The sequence below is a fragment of the Saccopteryx bilineata genome, chromosome X (assembly GCF_036850765.1).
Source record: "Saccopteryx bilineata isolate mSacBil1 chromosome X, mSacBil1_pri_phased_curated, whole genome shotgun sequence".
In the NCBI taxonomy this organism is placed as follows: domain Eukaryota; kingdom Metazoa; phylum Chordata; class Mammalia; order Chiroptera; family Emballonuridae; genus Saccopteryx; species Saccopteryx bilineata.
Window position 1 is genome coordinate 94,638,383 of NC_089502.1, and position 26,090 is coordinate 94,664,472.

Sequence of the window (26,090 nt, forward strand, 5' to 3'; positions counted from 1 at the left end):
CTTGGAGAAAAATACTCATGGCATGGCTATAGCTATCGCACACCCACAAATAGATTCATACTTGGTTGTCTAATTTGCATGCATGAATACAGTGCATTCTCCATGCCACTAGAAAATATATGCCTTATTCAAAGTCAATACAGTATCTGTATTTGTCCAGGTCTTTAAAAGTGGCTCCCTTACAAAATTTTACTATAATTCATCTGAGAGAATCTTCAGGTGACAAATTTTTAATGCCACTTTTACTTCTCTAAAGTCATTTCTGAATAATAATTACAGCTATCAGGAGTTCCAGCATCTCATAAAAGAATCTGTTTGTTGATTACTTGGATATCAGCTAGCTAGCTGTGAGTGAACCTCACTAAACATATCCACATGTTTGGTGCCTGGAATTTCAAATTAAGAACCTTTAGCAGCAATGGCAACTTTAGACCAAATGACAAGATAAACAAAAAGCAGACAATGTCCCAGAAAGTATTGGGCTTTCTTGCTTTCCACAGTGAACGCTTCCCTAATCTGCACCAAACAGTGACAGTCTGACCCACTCTTGCTTGGGGGCCTACTTTTCCCCACTAACACTGAATTGTTGGAAACCCAAACAACATTCAGCACCAAGGAGAAAAATGAAAAAGAAGCAAAAGAAATTGTACCAGGGAAAAAAAGACAGGAATAGGCAACAAGTTCCCAGGATAATATCTCTCTGTCAACAAATGTCTAGCGTCTTTATCAAAAGAATATGGAGAATCCTCTGTGACTTGCTGCATCTTTTTTTAACTCTTTTCTTTCCAGTCTTTCTTGGCTGATTGAACTGCTTCACTGAAAGAAGAAGGGGAGGTTGTCCCATCAAGAAGCTACTCAACTACAGATATCAGGAACCACATTCTTCGCAGTGACAGGAGAGGATGTACCGGTAGGTGGCTGTGAGTCGCATGCCCCCTGAGCAGCGCAGCCTCAATGCTTTCAGCTTGGAAGTCTGGGGTCGACAGCAGTGACAGGAAGAGCGGAAGGGCTGCTTGAGGACAGTGCTGAAGGACACTAAGGGCTCAGAGCGTGATGCCTGGCTGCAGTGCCCCTCGCACCTGGCAAGAAGCACCATCTGGGGAGAGAAGAGAGATGGTTACCATGCAGAGATGTCAAAACCCCAGCCAGGTTGCACAGCTTTTTTTTACAAGGGTCTAATATTCTTTGGAAATTCCTGCTGGATTAGACTGGTGGCTCTCAACTGTAGTTGCATGTTAGAATCATCTGGTAAAACTTGTTTTTAAAATGTCAACACCCAAGCCCTGTCTCAGACCAATTGAATTAAAGTCCTTGAAGACAGAGCCAGACTTTTGTGGTTTTCAAAGCTCCTTAGGTAATTCTGAAGTGCACGGAGAGTTTAGAAAAACTGAATGAGGTCCACCACCATGAAGTGCGAATAAAAAATCCAAAAACAAAATAAATTTCTTCAGGCAGGTGGTAGCTGACCACTGACCCAATGCCAATTCTTCCAGTCTCAAAATGCAGAAAACATTCCAAATTAAAATTGGGAGTACAGAATAACTGCAGAAAAAAAAATGTTATATAAAAGGAATTGCTAAACAAAAGAAATATGGTTTCTGAAAAAAGAAAGAAAAAGAGAGAGAGAGAGAGGGAGAGAGGAGGAAGGAAGGAAGGAAGGAAGGAAGGAAGGAAGGAAGGAAGGAAGGAAGGAAGGAAGGAAGGAAGGAAAGAAGGAAGGGAGGGAAGGAGGGAGGGAGGGAGGGAGGGAAGGAGGGAGGGAGGGAGGAAGGGAAGGAGGGAAGGAGGGAGGGAGGGAGGGAGGGAGGGAGGGAGGAAGGAAGGAAGGAAAGAAGGAAAGGGAAAGGAAGGGAAAGGAGGAAGGAAGGAAGGAAAGAAGGAAGGAAGGAAGGAAGGAAGGAAGGAAGGAAGGAAGGAAGGAAGGAAGGAAGGAAGGAAGGAGGGATGGAGGGAGCGAGGGAGGGAGGGAGGGAAGGAAGGAAGGAAGAAAAGAAAAAGGAAGGATGGAAGGAAGGAAGGAAGGAAGGAAGGAAGGAAGGAAGGAAGGAAGGAAGGAAGGAAGGAAAGAAAGAAAGAATAGAAAACAAAAGAAAAAATAAAACAAAAGAAAAGAGAAGAAAAGAAAGAGAAAGAAAGGTAACCAGAGTGATACTTAGGGAAAAAAATATTCTAGGTATTACAACTTGAAACAAGACCATGAAATAAAAATGGGGTATGTTTTGGGCCCTGAAATGACACCTCTGGGCTTATAGATTGAGGAAGCCTAAGATTTGTGCAATCACATCTTCAGAATCATTTAGGGCAAATATTAACTCACTCTAACCATCTCATTTCCAAAAGTAGGTTAACATGATAATAAAGCTTGGGCTGAGTTTACAGAGGATCTGTGTTCTTTATAACAGCTCTTAATGTGGTTTTAATTAACAGACTCCTTTAAGAATCTGAAACAAACTACCAAAATTATCCCCAGAACAATGGACATAGCACACACTCAATGTTTTACATACAGACTAAAGGGCAGAGCAGAGACTCATGTATGTATTCTATACATAAATTTTGGTGTCCTAGGAGTGACAGTCCCTGGGTAAAATAGGGTGGGCAATATGATTCATTAAATTACATAATCCTATATAGTGGGGTACAGAGGGTGAGGGGAACCTGAGATTATTAGTCCATGTTTATGTGGGAGGGTCTTGCTTAGTGAATTTCATATTAAGTGATGAGAAAAAGTTGCCCTATAACTCCAGAACCAACAATAAGAATATAAAAAGTGAAACTATATAAATAAAAGGTTAAAAGATGCATATATATATATATATATATATATATATATATGAAACCATTTGACATTTCCTTCATGATATTTTAGGAATTAGCAGCTATTATAAAAACACACTAGCTATTTATCTTTGAAATTATCCTATAGGACAAAATTAAACACCCAAGGATTAAAAGAAGGGTATGGCCTGCCCATCTTTCCAAAAGGAAGAGAAGCTGACATCTGGTCATTACAGATCATTACCTGAGGAGATGCTGGGTTGAATCCAACAATCTCTTAGCAACCAACAAAAGAATATGAGATACTAGAAAACAACTAGCAGAGTTTGGTGGAGATAAACTAAGAGACCTACTGATTTATTTTCTCTGAAAGATCAGAGATGGAGAGAAAATGGCAGTTGTAAGCTGTTTTGGTTTTATTAAAATTTTGATTATATCCTGCCTGCTCTTCACATTGATGTGTGAAACAAAAATGATCTGAAATAAGGTTTTGAGAGGTTATTCTTTAGGTCAGTAGTATCTGGGCCAATCCTTGGTGCCCATCCTATCTCTCTAATGAGAGAGTCCAAAGTCTTCCACAGTTCCTTCTCCACACACCTACCATACATGGGAAGAGGTCCTTGACATCTCATTTTGAGTACTATTCAATTTACTCATATTTAATGCAAATTATCTATTAAGCAGATTAAGCAGTTATTCAAATAATCACCTCCCAAAATGGTGTCTTTAGAGATCCAGTTTTAGTCTGGATGGATATAACAAACTTGTGCCAATGGACTTAATTCAGAAGCAAAGACATGGTGGTACATGATTCCCAAATGATACACGTACAGGTGAACCAAATGGAGACCTTGAATGACCAGGCAATTAGCCTTGATATGTAAAATGAAAAAGTCAGCAATGTAGGGTCATTTGTAGAAGAACTAATCTGACGGTGATTTCACTAAAGTTTTCAAGGTCTCAAGCTCTACCTTTAGCTCATTCTGAAGGACAAGAACTCCAGCACTGAAGACCATGGGGCCATCTCCAATGGGTCTCCCTTCTAAAAAGTTGGATTTTGGGGGCAAGGAGAATGCAGACATATAATAATCACCATCAGTGGCTTCCCTCACCCTTCACAATAAAATTCAAAATCTTGAAAAGGCAGTAAGGTCTTCTGTGACCTGGATTCCACATATATTTCCAGTCTTTCTTACAACTGTTCTCATTCTCATCACCCACTCCCTATTCTATCAAGCTTAATTCCTTAAGTGTTAATGGAACTATGCTGAATTTTCCTGCCCCTTGCCTTTGCTCATGTCTTTCCTTTTACAGGAATTCCCTTTCCTCCTAGTTCTGCTTAATGAAATCACAACTACCTTCCATTGTCAAATTCAAATGCTCTCTCTTTGAAGAAGAAACCATAAAACAATTATTCGGTCCTTGTTCTCAACACACGTGCGTGCAAACACACACACACACACACACACACATACATCTAAGGATCTTGTTAAAATGTTGAATATGATTAAGTAGTTCTAAGTCAAGCTAGAGATTCTGCATTTCTCATAAGATTTTGGTTGATGTGAGTATTGCTGGGCTAACAATCCACACTTTGACTAGCAAGGCTCTGCTCCAGATGGATCACCAAGTAGTACTCATTTAGCTAATAATAATAATGGCAGCTAAAATTTATTGAGTGCTTACAAAATTTACTCTTATTTAATCATCACAACAATCCTATTATTATCTGTATTATTTTTACAGATAAGGAAACTGATGCTTTAAGTAACTTGCTCAAACTCGTATCATGTAAAGGGCAGAGAGGGAGTCAAACTCAGGTCTGTCTAAAACCAAACTTTTCCTGAGGCATAAACCAACTCACACCTTTCTCTCATCTACGTTGACCTGCCTCTGGGAGCCCTAACTATATATCATTTCTCACAAGCCTGACCTTTGTCTTATGGACTTCCTGGGATACATTATCACCACCTCCAAGTGTATGCAGAGTTTAATCTACTAAGATCCATGGCAATCCTAAATAATACCTCCTTCACTGTCAAGACCCTTGCTCACCTCCACCCCCCAGTGATTTGGGAACGCTCAGAAGTTTGCTGGATAGTACTACACACCCTCTAACTCTTAACCAATTCATCCCTCTTCAATTCAATAAACCTTTGACACCTTCAAACATCAGTTCATCTGCCAAAACTTGGTGGCCCCCCAGTTTGTGATTGACACACATTCCTCATGTTTGGGTGACTTGGCTGTGTTTTAATAACATGCATTTTGTTGAACATAAAAACGAGACTAAGAGACATGGACAAGAGTGTGGTGGTTACCAGGAGTGGGGAGGGAGGATGCAGGAGGGAGGGAGGGAGAGAGTTAGGGGCTAGGGGAGGGGCAAAGAGAACTAGATAGAGGGTGACGGAGGACAATCTGACTCTGGGCGAGGGGTATGCATCATAATTTAATGACAAGATAACCTAGACATGTTTTATTTGAATATATGTACCCTGATTTATTAATGTCATCCAATTAACATTAATAAAAATTTATTTAAAAAAATAACATGCATTTTGAACTGCACTTAATCCTCATAATAAAGAGTATCTACACTGCTCTATTATCAAATCATGAAAGAAACTTCTTTTGACAAAATAACCACATAGGGGATAACCATAGTGGATTCAACAGTTGGTTATTGCTCGTAAGACCCACTGACTTCTCACAGCCCAGGTGCGTGACAGATATATTGGCTTTGGGTCCAGTTCACTTTTTATTTTCCAAATAAGTGGCCTGATGCTAGGAAGCCAGGCAACTCCTCTAGCAGCCCCTTTGGATTCCCCCAACCTTGTTGTCACTTGGCTGCAGCTGGAGGTGAAAGCCAGTTTCTTCCAATATGAACAGGGCTACCAGGTTCAGAGAGATTGCTCAAGGGTGGGTTCCTTCACGCTCTAATCTTATTTCCATGTGCCGAGGCTGAGTAATAAAAAGGTTCTTGGGTAATAATAAAAGACTAGTAAGGATAATGATATATAACATGTATTAAATGTTTACTAGGCTCCAGGCACTGTGTCAAGCCCTTCACATGCAACTTAGTTCTGTTTCAAAAGGGAAACTCTCCTTATTTTACAAATTTAAAATTAAAGACAGAGGATAAGCTATCAGCCTCAAGTCACATAGCTGTACAATGGCTTCTGAACCAACAGAGCCTGATTCCTGAGCTTTTTTCCTAACCATAGACTGTTGGTCTATGAAAGTCAGCCTGTCAAGCCTTTAAGTGTTCATAAGATGTTCAAGTTCATCATGGGCAACTTTGAGCTACATTGTGAGGGTTGTAGCCTGCTGTGATTCCTGGGTCCAGACTAAAAAATCCACTGGAGATCTCAGGCCTCTTCTCTCTCTGGTGACCTCTCATAGTTCTTAAACATATATGTTTTTTCTTCAATACATAACTATCTTCTGAATGAGAGAAAACCCAAACACAGATGGTTTTCATCACCCTTTCCTGAAAGACTAACTATCACCAAAGTCACTTTCCTCTTCTGACATGTGGAACTCCTGTGGGTTCCTTGATTAGGCCATGACTGACTAGATATCTCTAGTATCAGAATAAAGATACACCAGTTCCATCCTAGAACAAGGTGTTGGTTATTTTATCCCAATTGAGTTAGAAACATGTTTTGCCTTTTTCTCAGCAGTGAACACTATACACCTCTTATTCCATGGCACCCTTTGGAGCATCTTGTTTCTCTTCAGGAATAAGATTTACCCATATTTCTTCTGAACCTTTCCTTACCTATACCTTCAACAAACGATTGTTCAATTCATCTTCAGGGACCCAGATCACCCTTTAAAGTGTCCGTGCCAGGCTGAGGGCATCTGCAAAATTGCAACCCGAGGAATTAAACTGTGTATGGAGAAGGTGATGGAGGTGGTGAGAGCTTTGATAAAGTGGGTGGGAACTCTGAAAATTCTACCTGAAATCTCGTCCCTTCACTCTGGTCACAACTCAATTAGACATGAAGAGGCCTTTGCACAAAGAACACTCCCCTTTTCTCTCTAACCCATTTATTTGTAAACATTATGAAAGCCAAAACTTAGTCTTTTTTTTTTCTATTTCTGTGCCTCTAGTAATTACCACAGTGCCTGCACATAGTAGGTATTTAGTATATAATTGTTTCTTTTTTAAAAAATAAGTCATATCTCCCCAATAGTTAATTGTGTTATGAACTCAATGTTCTTGACTCCTTCATTTCTTTTACTACTCTATGACCTTCCAGAGCACCAGTAGGAGATGACTTGGGGATGGATTCTAACTGCTTTTTCCCAACCCCAAGACTTACTCTTTGGCATGCCAAGTCCTTTTTACTCTGGGAATTTCCCTAGGGTTTTGTCTCCTGAATCTCCCTTTCCTTTTTTTTGTTTTTGTTTTTGTTTTTGTTCCAGCTCCTGTAGTCTTTCAGAGTTTGGATAACCTTATGTCATGGTTCCACATCCTTGACCTGGGGTCACCATCTCCTACTCCTCACCCAGCTCAGAATTCATGGACCTGCTCCATCAGCTTTCTCAATCTCAATTCCTGAAAACTTTTCCTTGGCCTGGTTTTGGAAGTGACCCCCACTACAGTCACCTTTCTTCCACATACCTGGCATAAAAGGTCAGACAGAAAGATCTATTTCTCTTTGACTTTTATTTTTCCTTTCAGCATTCAGCAAAGTGGTTTACATTTACTTTGCTCTTCTGCATGCAACACCCACCGCTGCCAACTTTCTACGTTCAACATGAACCACAGTGAGGTTTATTTTCCTAATCCTTTAAGGCTACAAGAGATCACAACAGTTATTGAGGTCACAATAGTGACTGAAATAGAAAAGTGAGTCTAAACACCTGTCTGGTTTATAACTTCATCATCAAGATCATAATATCATTTATTAATGTCTAATATATACTAGACACTGTGCTCAGTGCTTTACAAATATTATCACCAATACTCATGTTCACACCTTTAGGTAGACAGCAATAGCTCTATTTCACAAAGAAATTGAGGCACCAAATAATTATTTCACTTCCCTCATTTTGCAAACTGAAGAACTAGAATTTGAACCAGGTCTTTCTCACTTAAAAGTCTGGAATGTCTCAGTTCCCTTAAAGATGCCCAAACAGCTTGTTTTCACTAACTACTAACGTTTTGTCTGTTTGTTCTATATCCTTTACTCACTGAGAATTTCATGAAAGACTGTAAAATGAATGTGCCACTCCCAAAATGTTTTGTAACCAATTCTAAGAGGTGTCATTACTAAATGTTACCAGGTACATCCTAATCTGTGGTTCACACTGACCTCCCTAGTGGACCACAGTAGCCAGTCTTTTCTGCTTGACCCCATCTCAGCTCTTTTCTGAATTTCCAGGAGATGAGCAACAGGCCCCTGGGGCTGGCCAGCGGCAAGTTCAGGGCTCAGAGGAACAGGCAATTACATTGAAATCTTCCTGAAAGGCTTTCACTACTAGTTCTAGTTCTAGAAAGGTGGCTAAATATAAATCATAATTTCCAGCAGCTCAGAAGATGAGTCTGGATTTCTAAATAGTAGCTCGTGCATTCTACTTGCATTTCTCCAATATGAAGTCAAGCAGTTGAAAGTTGAATGATCTGAGGCAGACATTGCCACTCCTGGGCTATAGTGCATTGAGCAATCTACTTAACATTCTTTCAAGTTTCAGTTTTTCTTGCCCATAAAATGGGAATAATAATTCTTTCTATCACAGGTTTGCCAGTAATGGTTAGATTATATAGCACGCCGTGCCTGACACATATTAGCTGTTCAAGAAAGTGCCCTCCCTTCCCTGAGCCTGAGTTGCAAGCTCCCCTTCATCTGTTTTCCTAAGGCCAGACACTGAATAAATTTAAGTCAGTCAGTGTTAACAATTGAAAGGCAAACAGTAGACATGTGTTTAGTAAATACTGGCCTTTGAACATCATGATGAGGGAAAATTTTGCAGAGAGGAAAAATCTGCCCTAGTCTTCTCTTTGTAAAAAACCCCTTTTGGTTGTTTTCTAGAGAGAAGCTAAATGCTTTATCCAAAGTCTAGAAAGACAAACAGTTTTGTTAAATGAGACCTTTTGGAGAGAAGACCAGCCTGAGTTTGTGAAAGTTAAGAACTATAGTATAATTCAAATAAAAAACAGTTTTGTGCCTGGTTACATGAAGAAAATGTAATCCAGGAAAAGTCTGGGTATTTGAGATTCTGCCAGGCATATTTTATGGCTAAAGAAGAAAAGTTTATAATTACAACACCATTTACATAAAACTATTGCTATATTTAGGATAGTTTGGGATGTTTGAAAATAGATTGTTCCCATGAAATTGCAAATATTTCTCTTATTATCATAATTTTACGCTATTTACCATAACATTCTGAAAGAAACAAAGGTGAACTAAGGTAGACTAAAGTCTGTTTCTAGGACTCATGCTCAAGCACTATGGGTTTCTTGGGTCTGAGTTAATGACATCTCTACTTTGACTCTCCTTTAACTAATGTGATACTTGTTATGGTGTTCCTCCATCATTTCACCAAATATTTTCAGACTGTTCTTTTTCTTTTGAATATGCTCCTTTTTCTCTGTTCCTTCCTATTATCACATTGGCACTTTCTTTGAAATAATTTTAATTCCTGTTTTTATTTCAGAATCATTATTATGGAGCATACCTCAACAGACGAGAGATCATCCTTGGAATAAGAAAAACTAAATCCTAGATGCTGCTATATGGGGGTAGGGAAGGAGAAGCTAACAATTGCTCTAGTCAATTTCCAAGCAATCAAAGTTATAAAAACATTTCCCACCTTTTTTTTGTCAACTTGTTTTTTGTTTTTCTTGTTTGTTTGTTTTTCCTAAGTAAGGATTGTGGTCTTGCGAAAATTTAAATTTATTTCTTTTTTTCTTTTTCTTTTTTTTAAGCTCTACAAGTACAAATAAGAGACAAGATGTTTCTCTTAGGTACAAGCAGGACTTTGGGACAAATATCCTTTGTGCTGTTTGGTAACACTTAACTCTTTATTTGTTGCAATCTTTCTCCTTAGGTGCATTTTCCCCAGAGTCATAGATCTTATTAATACAATAAGATTTAACTCATAATAGAATAATAGAATGATTTAACTCATATTCTGATCCCCCAAAACTAAAACAAGCTATTATAATTGAGTTATAATCAGACAAATTATGGCCATTTTAAAGGCAGACAAAAGTTGTAATGTTTTTAGATGGAGGGTAAAGATACTTACTTATATGGTCTTAATTCTAGTGATTGATATGACAAAAACTTCTTAATTATACCGATAATTAAAAAAATACTTGCCATATGAGAATGTTTAAGTAGTTTTAGTCTCAGGACTAAAAGTGAAAATCTCTGAGGTTGGCCTTAAAAAATTCTTATTTAGTAAATGTGGGCAAGTTTATTCATGTGACTGTTTGGGCCAGTGACAGTCATGAGGATTGTCATTCTGAGTCTGTTCTTCCCTACTCTATGCCTCCTTTCTAGCTGGTCCATGTGGCTGGCCACTCTTGGTGACCTCTAACACATGTCATTTCTCCCCACAATGTGTCTCAACACTGAGACATCAGTTGTATAGGTTGCCTGTATAAAACAAACAAACAAAAAATATACAATCTGCTTTAAACAAGAATGATTTGGATAATCAATGTGAAATAGACAAATGATCAAATTGGCATTTATCTTTTGAAATAATTGTAACATAAACATGGAAGGTGAAGAAAGGCTCGGACACAAGACCAATGACCAACTACATCATCAGGAAACTCTTTGAAGAGCCCCTCAAGAACTATGTTTCACTGCTCAATCATGTTTCTTGCCGTCCCTTTCTCTTTATTGCCGCCGATGGAGATAGAAGGTGTTACAATAATTTGTAGACTCCATTTTTCTTTCTTGAAAAAGGACAGTACCACTCATAAATTTCACAACTAAGGATGAAACACACCCCTCCCATTTTGTGTTTGGCAACAATTTTATTGTGAGAACCATCCAGCCTTTCTTATTGACTTCGAGCAGCGTGTAAAGAGAGAAGCTGGCTGCATTTACACATGCTTAATTAGGCAGCTTTACAGACAAAAGTGCAAAGCATCAAAGCATGGTGCAATACTCTAAGCATGATTCTCCCACAAGCTTTGTGGACAAGCAGTATAGCTCAGGCTTGTGCTATCATCATAGTTCTCCATCTCCTGACAAAGGAATATGGCTTCCCTCCTGTTTCTAGAAGTAATGCTATACCCTCAACAAAGATTTGGATCTTACCTTTGAGCTACACTTGTACAGTGGGTGACTGATAGAATCAACATAGTGGTGCCTCATGCAGCGTCGAGGGTCTGAGTCCATCATGAAGGAGCTGTCCGTTTTGCTGTCTGTATCTCCCATTAGTGCCAGCAGGGAGAGCATAGAAAAGGATGCAGCTAGTACATGATTTCTCATTGTTGTAAAGAAAAACTTCTCAAGAGGAACAGCAGAGGGAAGCAGAGGACTAAAAATCGGAAATGCCTTCACCTCTTAGGATCCAGTTCCTTCCAAGGAAAGGGTAGGATCTGGCTGAAGCTTTCTGGTTGTCATTTTCCTTTGTACGCCAGACTTTTGTCTTACTATTTACACTTGCAATCCATCATTACTGTATCTGCTGCACAGCTGGAATAAAAAACAGAAATCATTTTCCCCAGAAACATTTACCCAGAAAAACTAATGAAACCCAGGAGGTATTAAATAGAATTTTTCTGTGTCATTTTGAGAAGAGAATATTGGTTTCTAGAGTATCATTAGTATAAACTGTCATCCACTCGACACTCCCTCTGTAGCTTATGCTATATATTTATAACCATTTGGAGATGGAAACAGTGGTTTAATGAAAGCACATGTTAACTTCAATTGGTGTTCATGTTCCTATGAGCAAGAATAGTTTGAACCCATGGTAAAGATTAACCATGTGGTTCTGGCCACAGCATGACTAAATTGGGTGGCCTCATTCTTATCCTTGACTGGTGGGGTCTACTCAGTTTCTCAGTTAGCTTTGGTGTCAACATTAGCTTACAGGGATAGAAAAGAGAAAGGGTCAGCACTAATGAACACAGGCCATGTCCCATGGGAAAGAAATACATTTTCCATTTTCAAGTCAATACCCATCCACCGTCCCACCTAATTTTCCACTTCTGTGGTAGGCTCATCCTGTTTTTGTTTTTAGCCCCATGCCACCCAGCAAACTGCATCTGAGATACACGTTATGCTAACGGCCTCCGGTGTGGTTAAGACAATATGTGTATTTGCCAGCACAATCACAAATTTCTGCCATCTCGGTAACCTGGACACATGATGTAATTTGAAAAGTAAATGGTCGTTGAAGCAGAAACTTACCATTAAAATAATGTTATACTGGTTTTTCTGAAATTTTCTTTGTTCTTTTAACCATATACCTTTTGGACAAAGGACTGGGGTCTAGAGATCTCTCCAAATCACCTCACTAACCCCCAAAACATGGCTAACATTGATGCTTTTTATCACAACAGAAAACAAAGAATATAAAAAATATTTTCAAATATTTAGGAAAATTAGAGGAAACCTGACATTACTTCCAAAATAAAAGGAACATGATAATCAAAGCATCTGAAAAACTTTCAAACATATTTCAGATAAAATATTCACTTTTGTTCATAGTACAACATCTTTTTAAACTTCCAACTCATGTACAGTCTGAAAAACAGGGCAAAGTATTGATAAGATCAATATTAGGTGTTCAAGCCTATATATGTCAATAAGTTTTGCTTTAATAGATTGGCCCCAGACTCATTTAGCCTCAGCTAGTCATCTTGCAAGTGTGGGGCAGGGGATCCAAGCAGAAATGAATGTGTGTCATAGGGTTATTTCAGTGCATAGCATCCCTGGCAATGACAAAATCTCCGAGAGTGTGTTTCAAGGAAGTTCTATAAATTGAAGGAAGGGCAGGGATCAGTAACAAGGGGACCTACCTGGACGCTAACACTGCCATTAATTAGCTGGAAGACCTTGCACAGGTCGTGTGAACTGTTCCAGCCTCAGATTCCTCACCTGTAGAGTAGGGGAGTTGGAAAAGATGACAAATGCAGTTCCCTCTTGCTCTAAAATGCCACTACCTAATATTCAGTGGATTCAGTTACCATCATCTCCATATACAGAAGATAATCTTAAAGTTGAGGAGACCATCTTTTCATACAACTTTGCATGATTGTTCTTTATGAACATGCTAATGAAAACATCTCATTAAAATTTATCAAGCCTGAGTCTAAAGCTCCAAATTGGCAAAGGATACAGAAGAGCATTTTTTTTTGTTTTCTTTTCAGCTGCATAGTTTAAGTTTTCTTATGCACATTACACTGAAACTCACCAAGAATTCGTTTCAAATACTACTGCTTTTGGGGGTTCCATGTTCAGAGGCAAATAATACTAACCATTTCTTGAGTTTCAATATAACTATATTATCCCAAGTGGTTATCTGTTTCTTTGAAGCCATAATTAGTCCCTGGAAGAGAATTTATTAATTTCTCTTTTCACCACTCTAGTTTGCAGATATTTCCCTTAAGAGTCAATTGTAGCCTGACCTGTGGTGGTGCAGTGGATAAAGCGTCGACCTGGAAATGCTGAGGTCGCCGGTTCGAAACCCTGGGCTTGCCTGGTCAAGGCACATATGAGAGTTGATGCTTCCAGCTCCTCCCCCCTTCTCTCTCTCTCTGTCTCTCTCTCCTCTCTCTCCCTCTCTGTCTCTCTCTCTCTCCTCTCTAAAAAAATGAATAAATAAAATAAAATTTAAATTTAAAAAAGAGTCAATTGTAAAAGGATAAAGAGAAAAGCAGACATTCTAGTCCTGGTCCTCCCTACTCACTGCTAGTGCCTTCTATTCAGAGCCATAGCCAGCAGATATAGTCAAATAAGCAAAGCAAATGAAAGAAAAAATGTATAACATAATAGTAAAAAACAAGCAACAACATCAATAACAAAATTCTATCTATGTGTATGGATGATTGTATTTGTTGGCATTTGCATTTTCTCCAAAGAAAAGTACATATAAAATATAAACAACCCTTAAACATAGAAGATGGGTGTGCTCACTGATCTAAGAGAAATGAAAATTAAAGTACATTGAAATACTTTGTTCAACCAATCAGATTTACAAAAATTCCAAAGTCTGATCGGGTACCCTATTAGCAAGGCTATGGGAAACAGACCCATTGTGGAGACAGTACAGTATAAATGATACAAATTTTGTTGAGGCCAATTTGGCAATATCTATTTAAATGGTAAATATATATAACTTAGACCCAGCAATTTCACCTCTGAGAATTATCTAATTTGTGAGACCATACCAGCATATTGTCATTCACTATAGCACTGGTTGCCATAAAATAAAATAAACCACAGAATACCTATCAGTAAGAAATTGATTTAATATATTATGAAACATTTATACAATGAAATACTATGCAATTATATAAAAAATGTGGAAACTCTACTGATTTATGTTGTTAAAACAGAGAGGAACAAGAATATGTGTGTGTGTGTGTGTGTGTGTGTGTGTATGTGTGTTTCTTTGTATTTATATAGAGAAACTCTGGGAGGATGCCCAAGAAACTATACAATTAGTTACTTGTGGAAGTTGGGGAACAGATATAGGAGAAAAGCTTTTCACTGTATACGTTTTTATTTATAGTTTTTGAAGTTGTGAAAGTATACCTATTCAAAATTTTATTTATGAAATAATACTTTTTCTTTTAAAAGCTAGGTTTTAAAATATTAATTAAATTAATGGCTAATTAAGGTCTGTGTTCTTTTCTAATAGTAGTATATTTTTATTTCTCATAAATATGGGAAAACATGCTAGTTTTTTCTTAGTTCTTGTGCACTACTGCCACCTAATAGCAGCATACTGAATTGCAAACACAGTTGAATATTTTTTTCCTACAAGGTGAATATGAAAAGGTGAAATTATGAAGTTTATACTGATAAAGAGATAGTTCATGTCATACAAAATGTAACTATATTATATTATTTTCTTTTTAAAGATAAGTTGAACCCAGAAGTTGAAAAAATATAAAGTATAACAGAATGACAGATGTTGCTTCACCACAATAATAAATTTTTCATTTCAACACACTCACAAAGCATGAAACTTTTTGTTCAGTTTTTATATTGACATATAAAATAAGAATGGAAGTGACAATATAAATATGCCACAGAACTCATAGAACCTCAAAACAAAAAGGTAAGATTCTTGCAAATAGCATTGGGACTTTTGCCTTAAATGCTCAAATTAAATTATTCAACACTGCTCTGTTAAAGAAATAATAAACATAATGTTGAAGAAAAGAGGGATATTAGGTCAAGTTGTCCTAACATTGTGTTGGCCAGGGTATGCATAGGTGAGAATATGCAGAGTGCCGAGGGAAGTGCTCACAAAGAAGAAAATTGGAAACAAAGGAAATTTACATCACTTGAGATTCCAACTTTATGGCAGTCTAATGGTATCTGTCTGTCTTATAGGAGCTTCTGTCATTTTTCTCAAAATTAAATTAATTCTAATTTGCCTTCATTTTTTAAAAGTCACATAGCATAAAATCAAATGTTGCCTATTAACACTTAGAACCTCAGCCTAGCGAATGATGGATTGAATTAGAAAATGACTCTCTTGAAAGAATCAGTAGCCTCAGGACTGCTCTGGATACAGTATCTGAGACATGGACTTGGCCAATGTACAGAGTCCACATTCTAATAGCTCCAACATGGACCTTTTGCCAGCAGAAGAGGCACGTAGGTCAGTGTGCCCAACTTTGGAGCTACCCTCCAAACAATACCAGTGGAAAAGAACAACTGGTGCCCAGATTTTCCCACCTGTTATCCTCAGCGAAATAATATAGCAGAGCTTACAGTGGGCCCAGCCTCCTGGGTGAGAGATGGTATTGTATCCACAAATCAGCTTACTCTTGGGCTGACCTTCTGCCTGACAGAGAGTAAAGAGCTGGTTTCTTGAAGAGTTATCCCAGCAACAGGCTAAGACAAGTGGCATGTACCAAGAATGGCCTTATTTTTGCCCTGCTTGCCAGGCAAGGGAGGACAGTATTCATATCGCCCTCCACTGCCCCAAGCTGTTTTCAGTGCTAGTATATGCAGGTATTGCCTCTCATTGCTTCTTTCAATAAGTATTTGTTCAACACAGTCATTGAGTACCTACTATGTGTTTGCTTGTATTCTAGGAGATAAAAGTTAAGGGTCAGGGGGGAAAACAAGTCTTACTCTGATTCCCTCTTTCAGCTCACTGCATCCACCAGCAGAGTCTTGGCTTGTTGTTTTCTTGGGCACATTGATAAACTCTCTTAACACATAAGTTTTACCCAACATGCTTTGCATCATTTCTAAGATTAAGTTAAGTAGATAAAATATAATGACTCTGGAATGGCGTCAGTGACAGACAGAATTACTTGATACTTACTATAATTTAAAACTATAATATCAGACATAAATAAGGTAAAGATGGCAGAACATAGAGCCTCTCTCAAAGAAATTACAAAAAAAAATCAGATTTAAGTGTGAAAGTAAGCTTGCTACTAGATAACACTTTGTACTAGGATTAGAAAAGCAAGAGACTCACGGTCTAATTAGACAATGTGAAGTGCTAAGTAGCCCCTTCTCAGGAACTCAAAGAATTCCAATTGGATCTAGTCAACTAGATGCCTTGGAGAATAAGTCAGATGCCTCTTCCCAAGGCACTTAATTTATAAACTGTAAACAGCATGTTGGATTCTATAAAGCATCCTGTGCGCTCAATGAATGAGTTTTGATATTAGTCTTATCTGGCAGCACATCAGTAGCAGCCAAGAAGCCAAGCCTGGGCTGACCCAAAAGCAGCAGTACTGTAGACCACAAATACTGCTAAGCCTCCAGCTTTCCAGCCTCAAGTAGCTCCAAGAATGGAGAGCCACAAGGTCAGTGGGGAGTTAGTGGCTCCTGCCCCCATTGTCTTATGATGTCTATACCAGAATCAGAGGTAAAAGAGCAGGTGAGGCAGTGCCTGCCCCCACTGTGCCACATTAAGAGAAAGAAAATGGCATCTTGTTATAAACAAGAATCTTCCAGTTGGGGATAAGATTCTCTGTTCTTCCAAACTGCATTACTAGCCAAGCATGGCCAAACTCAGCAGTGACAGGGATGAAGAAAGAAAAGAGATGGGAGAAACAAAAGGAAAGGAGAACTATAGCTCAGGAAAGAAGCAATAAATCACAATCCTGGGGTAAATATGGGTGCAAAAAAAGGACTGGAACTAGAGGTAATATCTGGGTATGAGCCAACTTTCAAGTGGATCCACCCGTGTATATGTGTCCTTGAATTGAATAAATTTACTCTCGGAGAAGTGACTGGTGAGGGAAGACTCGACACTGAGACTAGCTGAAACTTCAAATTCTGATTTTCAAGGAAATCCAGGAGAACCTTTCATTGTTATTTAAACTCCCACTTATCTACAGCTTCCATCTTTTTCTCCCCAAATCTATTTTTAGGCTATCTTATTAATATATCATCTCCTGGTGTTTTACACTCATTTGTCAGAAATATTGGATAACTATTCCACTACATTCTGAAACTTAAAGATCATTCTATTGTTGTCTGATCTGGTAGAAAGAAGGTTGATCTGAGGAGCCTCAAGCTCTGAGTTCTACCTTCCCATCATTGGCTGTATAGTCTTGAAAAAATCACCTGACTTCTCTGAGACTCAGTTTCTTAATTTACAAAATAAATGAAATGGTCTAGATGCTTCTGTGGTTATATCAATTTTTAACATTCTCTAACTATTACCTCAGCTTCTCAGAGTACAGCATCTCCTTTGGGGCTACATATTTTCCAAATAGATGCTACAGAAAGAGTACCTTCTTTACACAACAGGTAAATGACTGTGGAAAAATCCAAACAAGTTCTAATGTGGTGCCTGAGGCAACATTGAAGGCCAAGCTATAAGAATTTGCCCCTTGGGCCTGACTTGTGGTGGTGCAGTGATTAAAGCAACGACCTGGAATGCTGAGGTCGCCAGTTCAAAAACTACACTTGTCTGGTCAAGACACATATGGTAGTCGATGCTTCCTGTTCCTCCCCCTTTCTCCCTCTCTCTCATTCTCACTCTCTCTCCTCTCTAAAATGAATAAATTTTAAAAAATTTAAGAATCAACTAATGAGTGCATAAATAAGTGGAACAACAAATTGATGTTTAATAAAAAAAGAATTTGCCCTTTGATGAGGCCATATTGGTGTCCTTAAATAAAAATAGCCCTATTTCACCAGTTCTTATTTCTCTTAAAGCTGTCTTAAACTGTATAATGTTTTTCCAGTCTCCACCAAATGCAGAGAGAAGAAAGGCAAATAGTCAACCATATTAAAATTAAACTTCTTTCACTTGAGATGATGATAATAATGATGATGATGATACATAAGTTGAGTTCAACACTCCTGTACTTTTCTTATGAATGACACTTATTCCTAAACTGAGCATGAGACAAAGATCCCCATGCTCTAATGGAGCCTTCTGTGATGCTCTGGCTCAGGACAGAAAAGGAAAATTGGTTAGAAGAGTTTTCTTCTCTGCAGATGTAGAATAAATAAGGCTTTAGTTGTTGAGAGCAAGAGACTTGGCTGGGTGTGGAAATTTTGGGCTAGGGGAAGTACATTGTTGAAGTCCTGGGCTGAAACTTAGGTCTAAAAGAGTTATCCATTTTCTATGGCTCTTGAATCCTGTGCTGGACTTTTGTGAACTTCTATAGTTTCTATAGAAAGATTCACTCTGAGTCTTTTTTATTATTATTTTTAACTGATTTTAGAGAAACAAAGGAAAGTAAGAAGGGAAGGAGAGAGAGAGAGAGAGAGAGAGAAAGAGAGAAAGAGAAAGAAGCATTCATTTGTTGTTCCACTTAGTTGTGCACTCATTGGTCACTTCCTGAATGTGCCCTGACCAAGGATCAAACCTGCAACCTTGTTGTTTCGTGATGACACACTGACTGAGCTAACTGGCCAAGGTCTCACTGAGTTTTTAACGGTTGACATAACTTACAGACTTTTAGAATACAAACCTTGCATAAATTGTAAATGATCAGGTTTGATTACCTATATGTAAAAAGCATGATACAGCTGAAGGCTTTTCTTCTAGGAGTTTGGATTATTTCTGCAAATCTGGTGAACCCACTAAAAGCTATAACTGAAACGATGACGAGCTATCAGAAAATGCTTAGGGTGAACTTTATACAGTGCTACAAATCAACAATATCCCAAACATGGAATCTTCTCCCATCCTTTCATCCACGAGTAATAAAAATAGGGAGGGAAAAAGCCACAGAAGTAACAGAAGAGAAGAAGAAAATATTATTTTTGTTGTTAAAAATCTACCACTGTCCTTTCAATGATTTCAAATAACACAATTTCAAATAAGAAAGGTTCCCTTCATTTCACCCATTTAGAAGGTTTTATGTGAGTAATGAGACACATTCTCACTTAGGTATCATGTGAGTAATGAGACTCATCTGATATAAAACCCTTTGAAAAGAAAACAGGAGAGTTCTAAGATACCCAACCTAGGGATTCAGTCCAGCCAAAACACATGAATGTGCTTTTTCCCTGTGGAAAAGAAAAGGTGGCCATGTTTTCTAGGGACCCTGGTGCTGATATAACTTGACACTGGTTCTGCCACGAAACTGCTGGCTTTGGTATGGCCTTAGGAGAAGAGAGGTGACCAGTGTTAGCTCAGGGTACAGGCTTCCGTTTGCCCTGGAGCCAAATGAGTAAGTTGGCTTTTCTTCAAAGTGTCCAGCAAAGAGTTTCCAAAACTGCATTTGAATCTCCTCATCCGCAACAACATTTTGGAATGATGAGTAGTGATCTCACCTAACAGCTGTAGAGCCCTTAGTTAGAAATGGGGCATAAACAATAGGAGTAACACAGTCTTTCCATTCTCCATTCAATTTGCCTTTTCTTCCCAATGGTAGGGTTTGAATACTGCAATCCAGAACACTTGTAGATGCAGACCTATATCAAAGGGGTGAGATTAAAATAATATCACATAAAAATATGTTTCCCTATATTGCTAATAACTCTGAATTTCTTGGGCTGTTGGTTTTCTGTTTGTATCTTGCTTTGCTTAAATCAGATATATACAGCTGTATCATTTGATTGCTAATTCTCCTGCAACTATTCTATTCTGCTGCCTTGAGATGTCAAACCTCAAAAATACTTAAATTCTGAAAAGGAGTAATTTCTCATAATTTGAGGAAAAATCACAGAAACGTATCAAGTCCTAAACACTGCCTTGTGTTTAAAATTTAAAATGAACTTGCAATAAGGACTGGATTTCTTTGAAGCTTCACATCCATTATAGGCATTTGTGTGGCTACATTTTACTTAGAGTTGAAGATGGGGGATATTTCTTTTTCACTTGAAGAATGGACCTTCTTTTCTAAAGCCAAGTTAAAAAAAACAATGTCAGAATTCAAACACCTCTTTCTGGGAGTAGAGAAGGTGAAATTATCGGTTTCCTTTCTGAAATTGTACTATGTGAAAATCTGCAGTGGCAGATTTTGAACACAAAAAATAATCCTTTTTCCTCTCTTTTGCTACTTCTCCCATGGCCTGCTTGCTATCTTTTTATTTTTATTTCACATTGATAAAAGAATGAAAAAAGGACTACATATTTAGGGCTATTATTGGTTTGTGACACTGCAGAAAAGTCATCCCTGAGCATTTTCTGACAGCTCATCAACTTTCTTAAATGTATTAACCTGTTGCCCTTTCATTTTTAAAGCATATTGCAATTGGTTGGATCACAGCTTAAAAGAAAAAAGTTGGGATTGAGCCAGTCCCCTTGGAAGACAGAAAATTGTATGAAAAATTCCTAGCTCTTTTAGAAAAACAAAAAAGAAAATATATCTAAATTTTACAGAATTGATTTTAATGTTCATATGCAGATTTTGACATGAAGGTAAAATGGACATCAATTGGATGAATATCTGATTATAAATACTGGGGATATATCACCAACTGAAGTTACTCATTTTTAAAATTTTTCTGAGTTGGCACTCTTTCTAACAAGAAAGTAATTGTTCCAGACTGTGAACCCTATCCAGGGTGTTTTGTTCTGACTGTTGACAATGGGTCTAGGGGGGTACAGCTCTCAGCAATATGTGCGCACCCATCAAACTATGAGACCCTTTAATGAAGGGGACAGTAAGTATGAATGATACCAAACAAACTATTGGCAGGCACACAAGGAAAAAAGCTTTGCAGATGTGAGGGCAGTTGGCAACAAAAATAATGCCATCAGCACAATCTTCCTTAAAAATCCAAATGTGTGGGCACGTGAATTTGTAGCATGCAACGTGCACAGTCAAGCAGCATTCATTTCAGTACCAACTTCTCCCATCCTACTGCACACACATGGGGGTTTCAGTAGGATTCCCCACTCTTTGTTTTTTTCTTGGAATCAAACATAGAAGTTCATGGTTGCTGATCTGATGGTTGAGGAGTGGGTACTACCAGCTGGAATGTTGCCACTGGCAGGGGCAGACAGGAAAATAAGAATGCTCTTAATGTCCTCCCAAAGAAAACCTTTGATGGACAAAAGAGTGGTTGTATTTTTACCCTCTCCCTTCATGCTGCCAGGCTTCTTTAAATAGATCCTCTAGCCTAGGGACTTGTATGGAATAATTCATATTAAAATCCAAGAAGTGGCAGAGGAGGGGAGTTGGTTCTTTCTTCTTTCTTTTCTTTCCTTCTTTTTTTTTTTTTTTCTTTTCAAGCTAACAGGGAAAGACTCATTTTAATTCAGCTGTGTTAAATTTTTTTTCTATTGGGTCTTTTAATGAACTTTAGTTAATTCAGAAAGACTACCCAGCCCTTAAGAAAAGAAAAGGAATAGGAAGCTGCATTGTAGGTTGCTCTTTAATACCTTTTGGTCCCAAGGACATTAGCAGCATCTTTTAAGGATGCTGCGCAGAGGGGGTTATATGAGGCTTTTAAATGGGAATGTCTAATTGAAAAGTCCAGTTCTTTCCATTTGCAACTCATAAACCAATCTTTTGTTCTGTATTAAGAGAATGAAAAAATAAACCCAGAAAAAGTCCTCCCCCATCTCCCAGACCCATGCATTTTTAGTACAGCTCAACCCAGGATCCATTTCTCCCATCCCCCTTTCACCAAATAGGTTTCATAAAGACATTCAGGTCCGTGCTAGCCAAATTAAAAGTCCTGTTTCTCCTTCATTTTCATTGGAAAGAGAAGAATGTGGATAGGACAGAGAAAGGGGGCAGGGCAGGGCTCAAGGATTCAGGGAGCTTTGTTTCAAGTCACTTGCCTGTCCCTCTGAAAAAGAGAATAACTACATTTCTCTCAATGTAGGCTGAAATGCATCCAGGCATTCCCATAGCACTCCCACCCCCAGCCCTTCACTGGAGATGTGCGGGTCACTGTGATGGTATGCTTGTTCCTGCCAGCGGGTCACTCCAGCCTTGCTCTCAGCAGCCCAAAGGGCAGCCGATCCTTGTGGCTGTTCCTTTTTGTGAGTGGGTTCAGGTTCATAGCTTCAAAAGCCCCCCAATCCTATCAGCCCAACAGAGCTGTTGCCAAGAATGACATCCTAGGAATAGTATGGAGATGGGGAGACCTCAAGGAACGAGACCCAGGCTGTCAGGGAAACAGACAGAGCAAAGGGCAAGCTCACAATGGAAGGAGCTCAAGAAAAGAGGAAAGGGGGTGGGGTGGGAGTAGTGGAGAGCAAAACAAAAGAAAAGACATATGCCACCCAGGAAGATTCCAAGGAGGGAAGGAAGAGGTGGTGATGAAGAACTTGCAGGAAACAAGTACCCAGACATGGCACTGCCAGTCTAGCTGGATTCTTTTCTGAATTAGATTATGCGAAAGAAAGAGGGGAAATATATAGCCTGCCAGCTGTTCAAAGGCTTACAACCTTGCTTTTATTGTCCGGGTAAGTTGGTGAGGTGGGGCATCAGAGGAATTCCAAACATACCATCCCAGAGAAATTTTAATATGTTCTACAGTGTCATACACGAAGAGGAAATGACAGCTGATCACAGCCATGGCAGGCCACAGAAATCTGGGCCTCGGAGCTCACCCACCCTTGCATGGCCCAATTTCCTTCTGATTTAGCACTCCTCAGTCCTTCCACCTGCCTCCCCATCCCCTCTGCTCCCACTGGCTCACTCAGCCGGCCTGTGCAAAAGCACTAAATAATTGTCATGGGAAGAGGATGGAGTAGAAGTCTGCTGACCAAGAAGCTAAGGACTGGCTAGGGTGAGTCAGGCACCACAGAGAATCAGAAGCATTTAATTATCTGCTGATAATGATCAAATCAAGGACCACAGTGATGCTGTGATGCTGTCTTCAGGGCTTCCCCTCCCCCCCCAGTAACCTACCCGTGTCAGAAAACACAAGACTATCTTATTTGAAAGCAACACTGTGTGTGGTTCTGATGGAGATCTGGGTTTACAGAACAACTTCTCAGGGGCCTCTTGAATTTAGGCCAGGCCCCAAGGTTGATCCTAGGGGTGAGACAAGTAAGTGGTGGGAGATAGTGAATGCATCTGCCTCTGTACACATTTCTAATTCAATGATTCATCAAATGGCCCTGATGTCAACTCCTCAATAGGTGATGCACAGCCATCCCAGATAAAGACAGCATATGGTCTTTTATAAAGGTTGCTGAAGAAATCAGAGAAAAGTTACACTGACTGTTTCCTAGTTTTCTTCTTCCTTGGAAAAGAAGATCCAGGCAATGATAGATATGCAAGTGACATGTACCCAGAATCAGGTGATAGAGGCCTAACAAGAACCTCTTAATTGTAAATGGGAGAGAAAACCCATTGGTAAGTGGCAATCATTTCAAGTAAATCTGAATACTAGCAGATATTTCAAATGAGTCCCTGTAATAAGGAAATCATTGCCCAGTTTACTCACTGATAAAGTCCATCTCAGTTCCAAAATCTAACTGGAGATAACATACAGACTGAGAATGAGGGCATGGTACAATGTCTAATTCACCTTTGCATCCATAAGGACTAGCATAATTTATTAAGAGAATGATGAAATGAATAACCAACTAATAAGAATAATAGTACTTGAATAGTGAGTTCTGGAAATGGAGTAAAAATTGCTGGCCACTACTGGAGGCTGTAATTCTGAAATACTCACTACATTTTTCAAAGACCCAGGAAAATAAATGAGTTGGAAATTGTTAAATGTATTGAAAAATGATTAATTTTCCCCTTAACAGTATCATTGGAACTCTAATTAAGATTGAAAACTCCACAGGCATGTTTTCATCTATTGGTGTCAACTGCTTAGTACACAGTCATCAAGAAGGCCTCATCCAGTTTTCCTCTAATCTGAAATAAATGGATTTTAAAGTAAATGACTCAAAACATTACATTTCGTATTCAGACATTCTTATGTAATAATCTGAATGATAGGTTAAGAAAATTATTTTGATTTGGCTAAATGCCTTAACAGCAGCAGTTTTATAAAACCACTGTAAAATTGTATAGCAATAGAATCCATAACATGATTAAAGGCTTTGTCAAACAGTGAATATCATAAAGTTCTAAATTAACTCATTCAAAAGTCAGATTTTCATTCAATAATGCCTGCTAAGCTAGTTATTAGAGAAAATCAGAAAGGTTCCCCATAAACCATGTCTCTGCTCCACAATGGAAATTGGTCAATAGCACCTTAAAGTTACTTTCAGAAGCCAGACTGGTGTGAAGAAAATGTGCAGAAATTTGCATTTGCTCTAAACAATCAAGAAGTGTTCTGCAGTCCCCTGCTGCATTTGGTTGACACCCACAGCTAACACTCCATTTTAGGTATCTTTATGTTTTCAAATGCACCTGGTATTTAAGTATTAGAGCAATTTGCCAGTGCCAGCACATTGTAATAGAAATACACTAATATTAAGAATGGAGAGACATGTTTTATAGCATCCATATTTGTTATTAATGACAGTTGCAAAGAATAGAACATGGAACTCTTATCTTGCTAAATGGCTTCCTTTCCCACACCTGAATCTCAGTTGACAAGGGAGTCTGCCTTTTTTCATGCAGGTTTATCTGGGGACCTTAACTACAATAAGTCTCATTTACAGGACATTCTGAGTCATTAACATTCTGTACACAAACTTCCCGTCCCCCAAGAAAGAGTTATGTCCAGGCCTCCTACTGCCCAATTGTTCACTTGAACAGAAAACTTGTATTCAGAAGATTGAAAGAACTCTTAGAATATTCTTCAGGTAGGAGTTATTCCTATAGGTCTTTGTCCCTGTGCTGGTGGGAGCATCCTTTCTCAGTCACTGCTTAGACAGTGTAGCATCGGTCCTGTTGCAGGGACAAGTAGACTGCTAAAAATAACTTTTTGCAATAAGGCCAAGGCAAACAGCATGCATTTCCTCGGAATTTTTGCCCAATCAAAGTCATATAGTAAGCTCATCCTCCTCTCTCCGCAGTGCTCCTGACTGCATCTAAGGAAGCAGAGTCCTTGCACTTTGGAAGAAGAGTGCAAAGGAAGGATTCCTGCAAAGTATGACACAGAAAGCTAGAAATAAATGTTGCCTATTGTTTGAAGTCATTCTAAGTCCTCCGGCAGAGCCCTGGCAAGAAATCAGCAGCATACATAAGTAGTAATAAAAGTAAACAGTGCACTTTTAAACTCAAAGGCTTGCCCGCGTTAATAGTGCCCCCATTGTAAGAAGGATGAGGGCAGTGGGGAATAGACTGGGGAATCCGGAGTCCATGTCTGCGAGTTGCTGCTTCTCAGTCTTTTTTTACAGGGTCAAATATAAGAACCATTACAAAGTTACATCCAACTACGCAGAGTTTAAAAATCAAATCTCTTTAAGTCAAACCAAAAGAGATTTTTCCAGCCTTTCTATGAGGCTCCCCTGCTCTGTCACAGACTTCAAAGACCCGTTTATTTAAAAAACACAATGCTAGCATGCTACAGATTAATGCAAATTAAATTAATGCAAATTTAAGTGGTATTTAAAGGTTGTCTCTTTGTCTGAGAGGAGGATGAAATGCTCGGTTTGGAAAGAAGTAATTTCCTAGGAAGCCGTCAGCGCTTGTTTTCCTGCTTACCTTGGGGGAAACGCAGGGCTCCCTTCTTCTCAGACTTTTCTGAGAGCTAGAAAGAGGTCCTGTTACTTCCAAATGCTTTTGTTCTTCTGTCCCTCTGTCACATGGCTTGCCTTTTATATTTGCAACACACAAAAGTTAG

The 26,090-nt window shown here is 38.7% G+C and overlaps 1 protein-coding gene across 1 annotated transcript; it reads right to left on the reverse strand.

The window, feature by feature from the left end:
• On the reverse strand, nt 1-26,090 carry NDP (norrin cystine knot growth factor NDP). The gene is made up of 3 exons (XM_066249474.1): nt 25,952-26,090; nt 11,070-11,450; nt 1-1,096 (listed from the first exon to the last, which is right to left on the reverse strand). The coding sequence occupies exons 2-3, from the start codon at nt 11,241-11,243 to the stop codon at nt 869-871; spliced, it is 402 nt and encodes a 133-aa protein (XP_066105571.1). The 5' UTR covers nt 11,244-11,450; nt 25,952-26,090; the 3' UTR covers nt 1-868.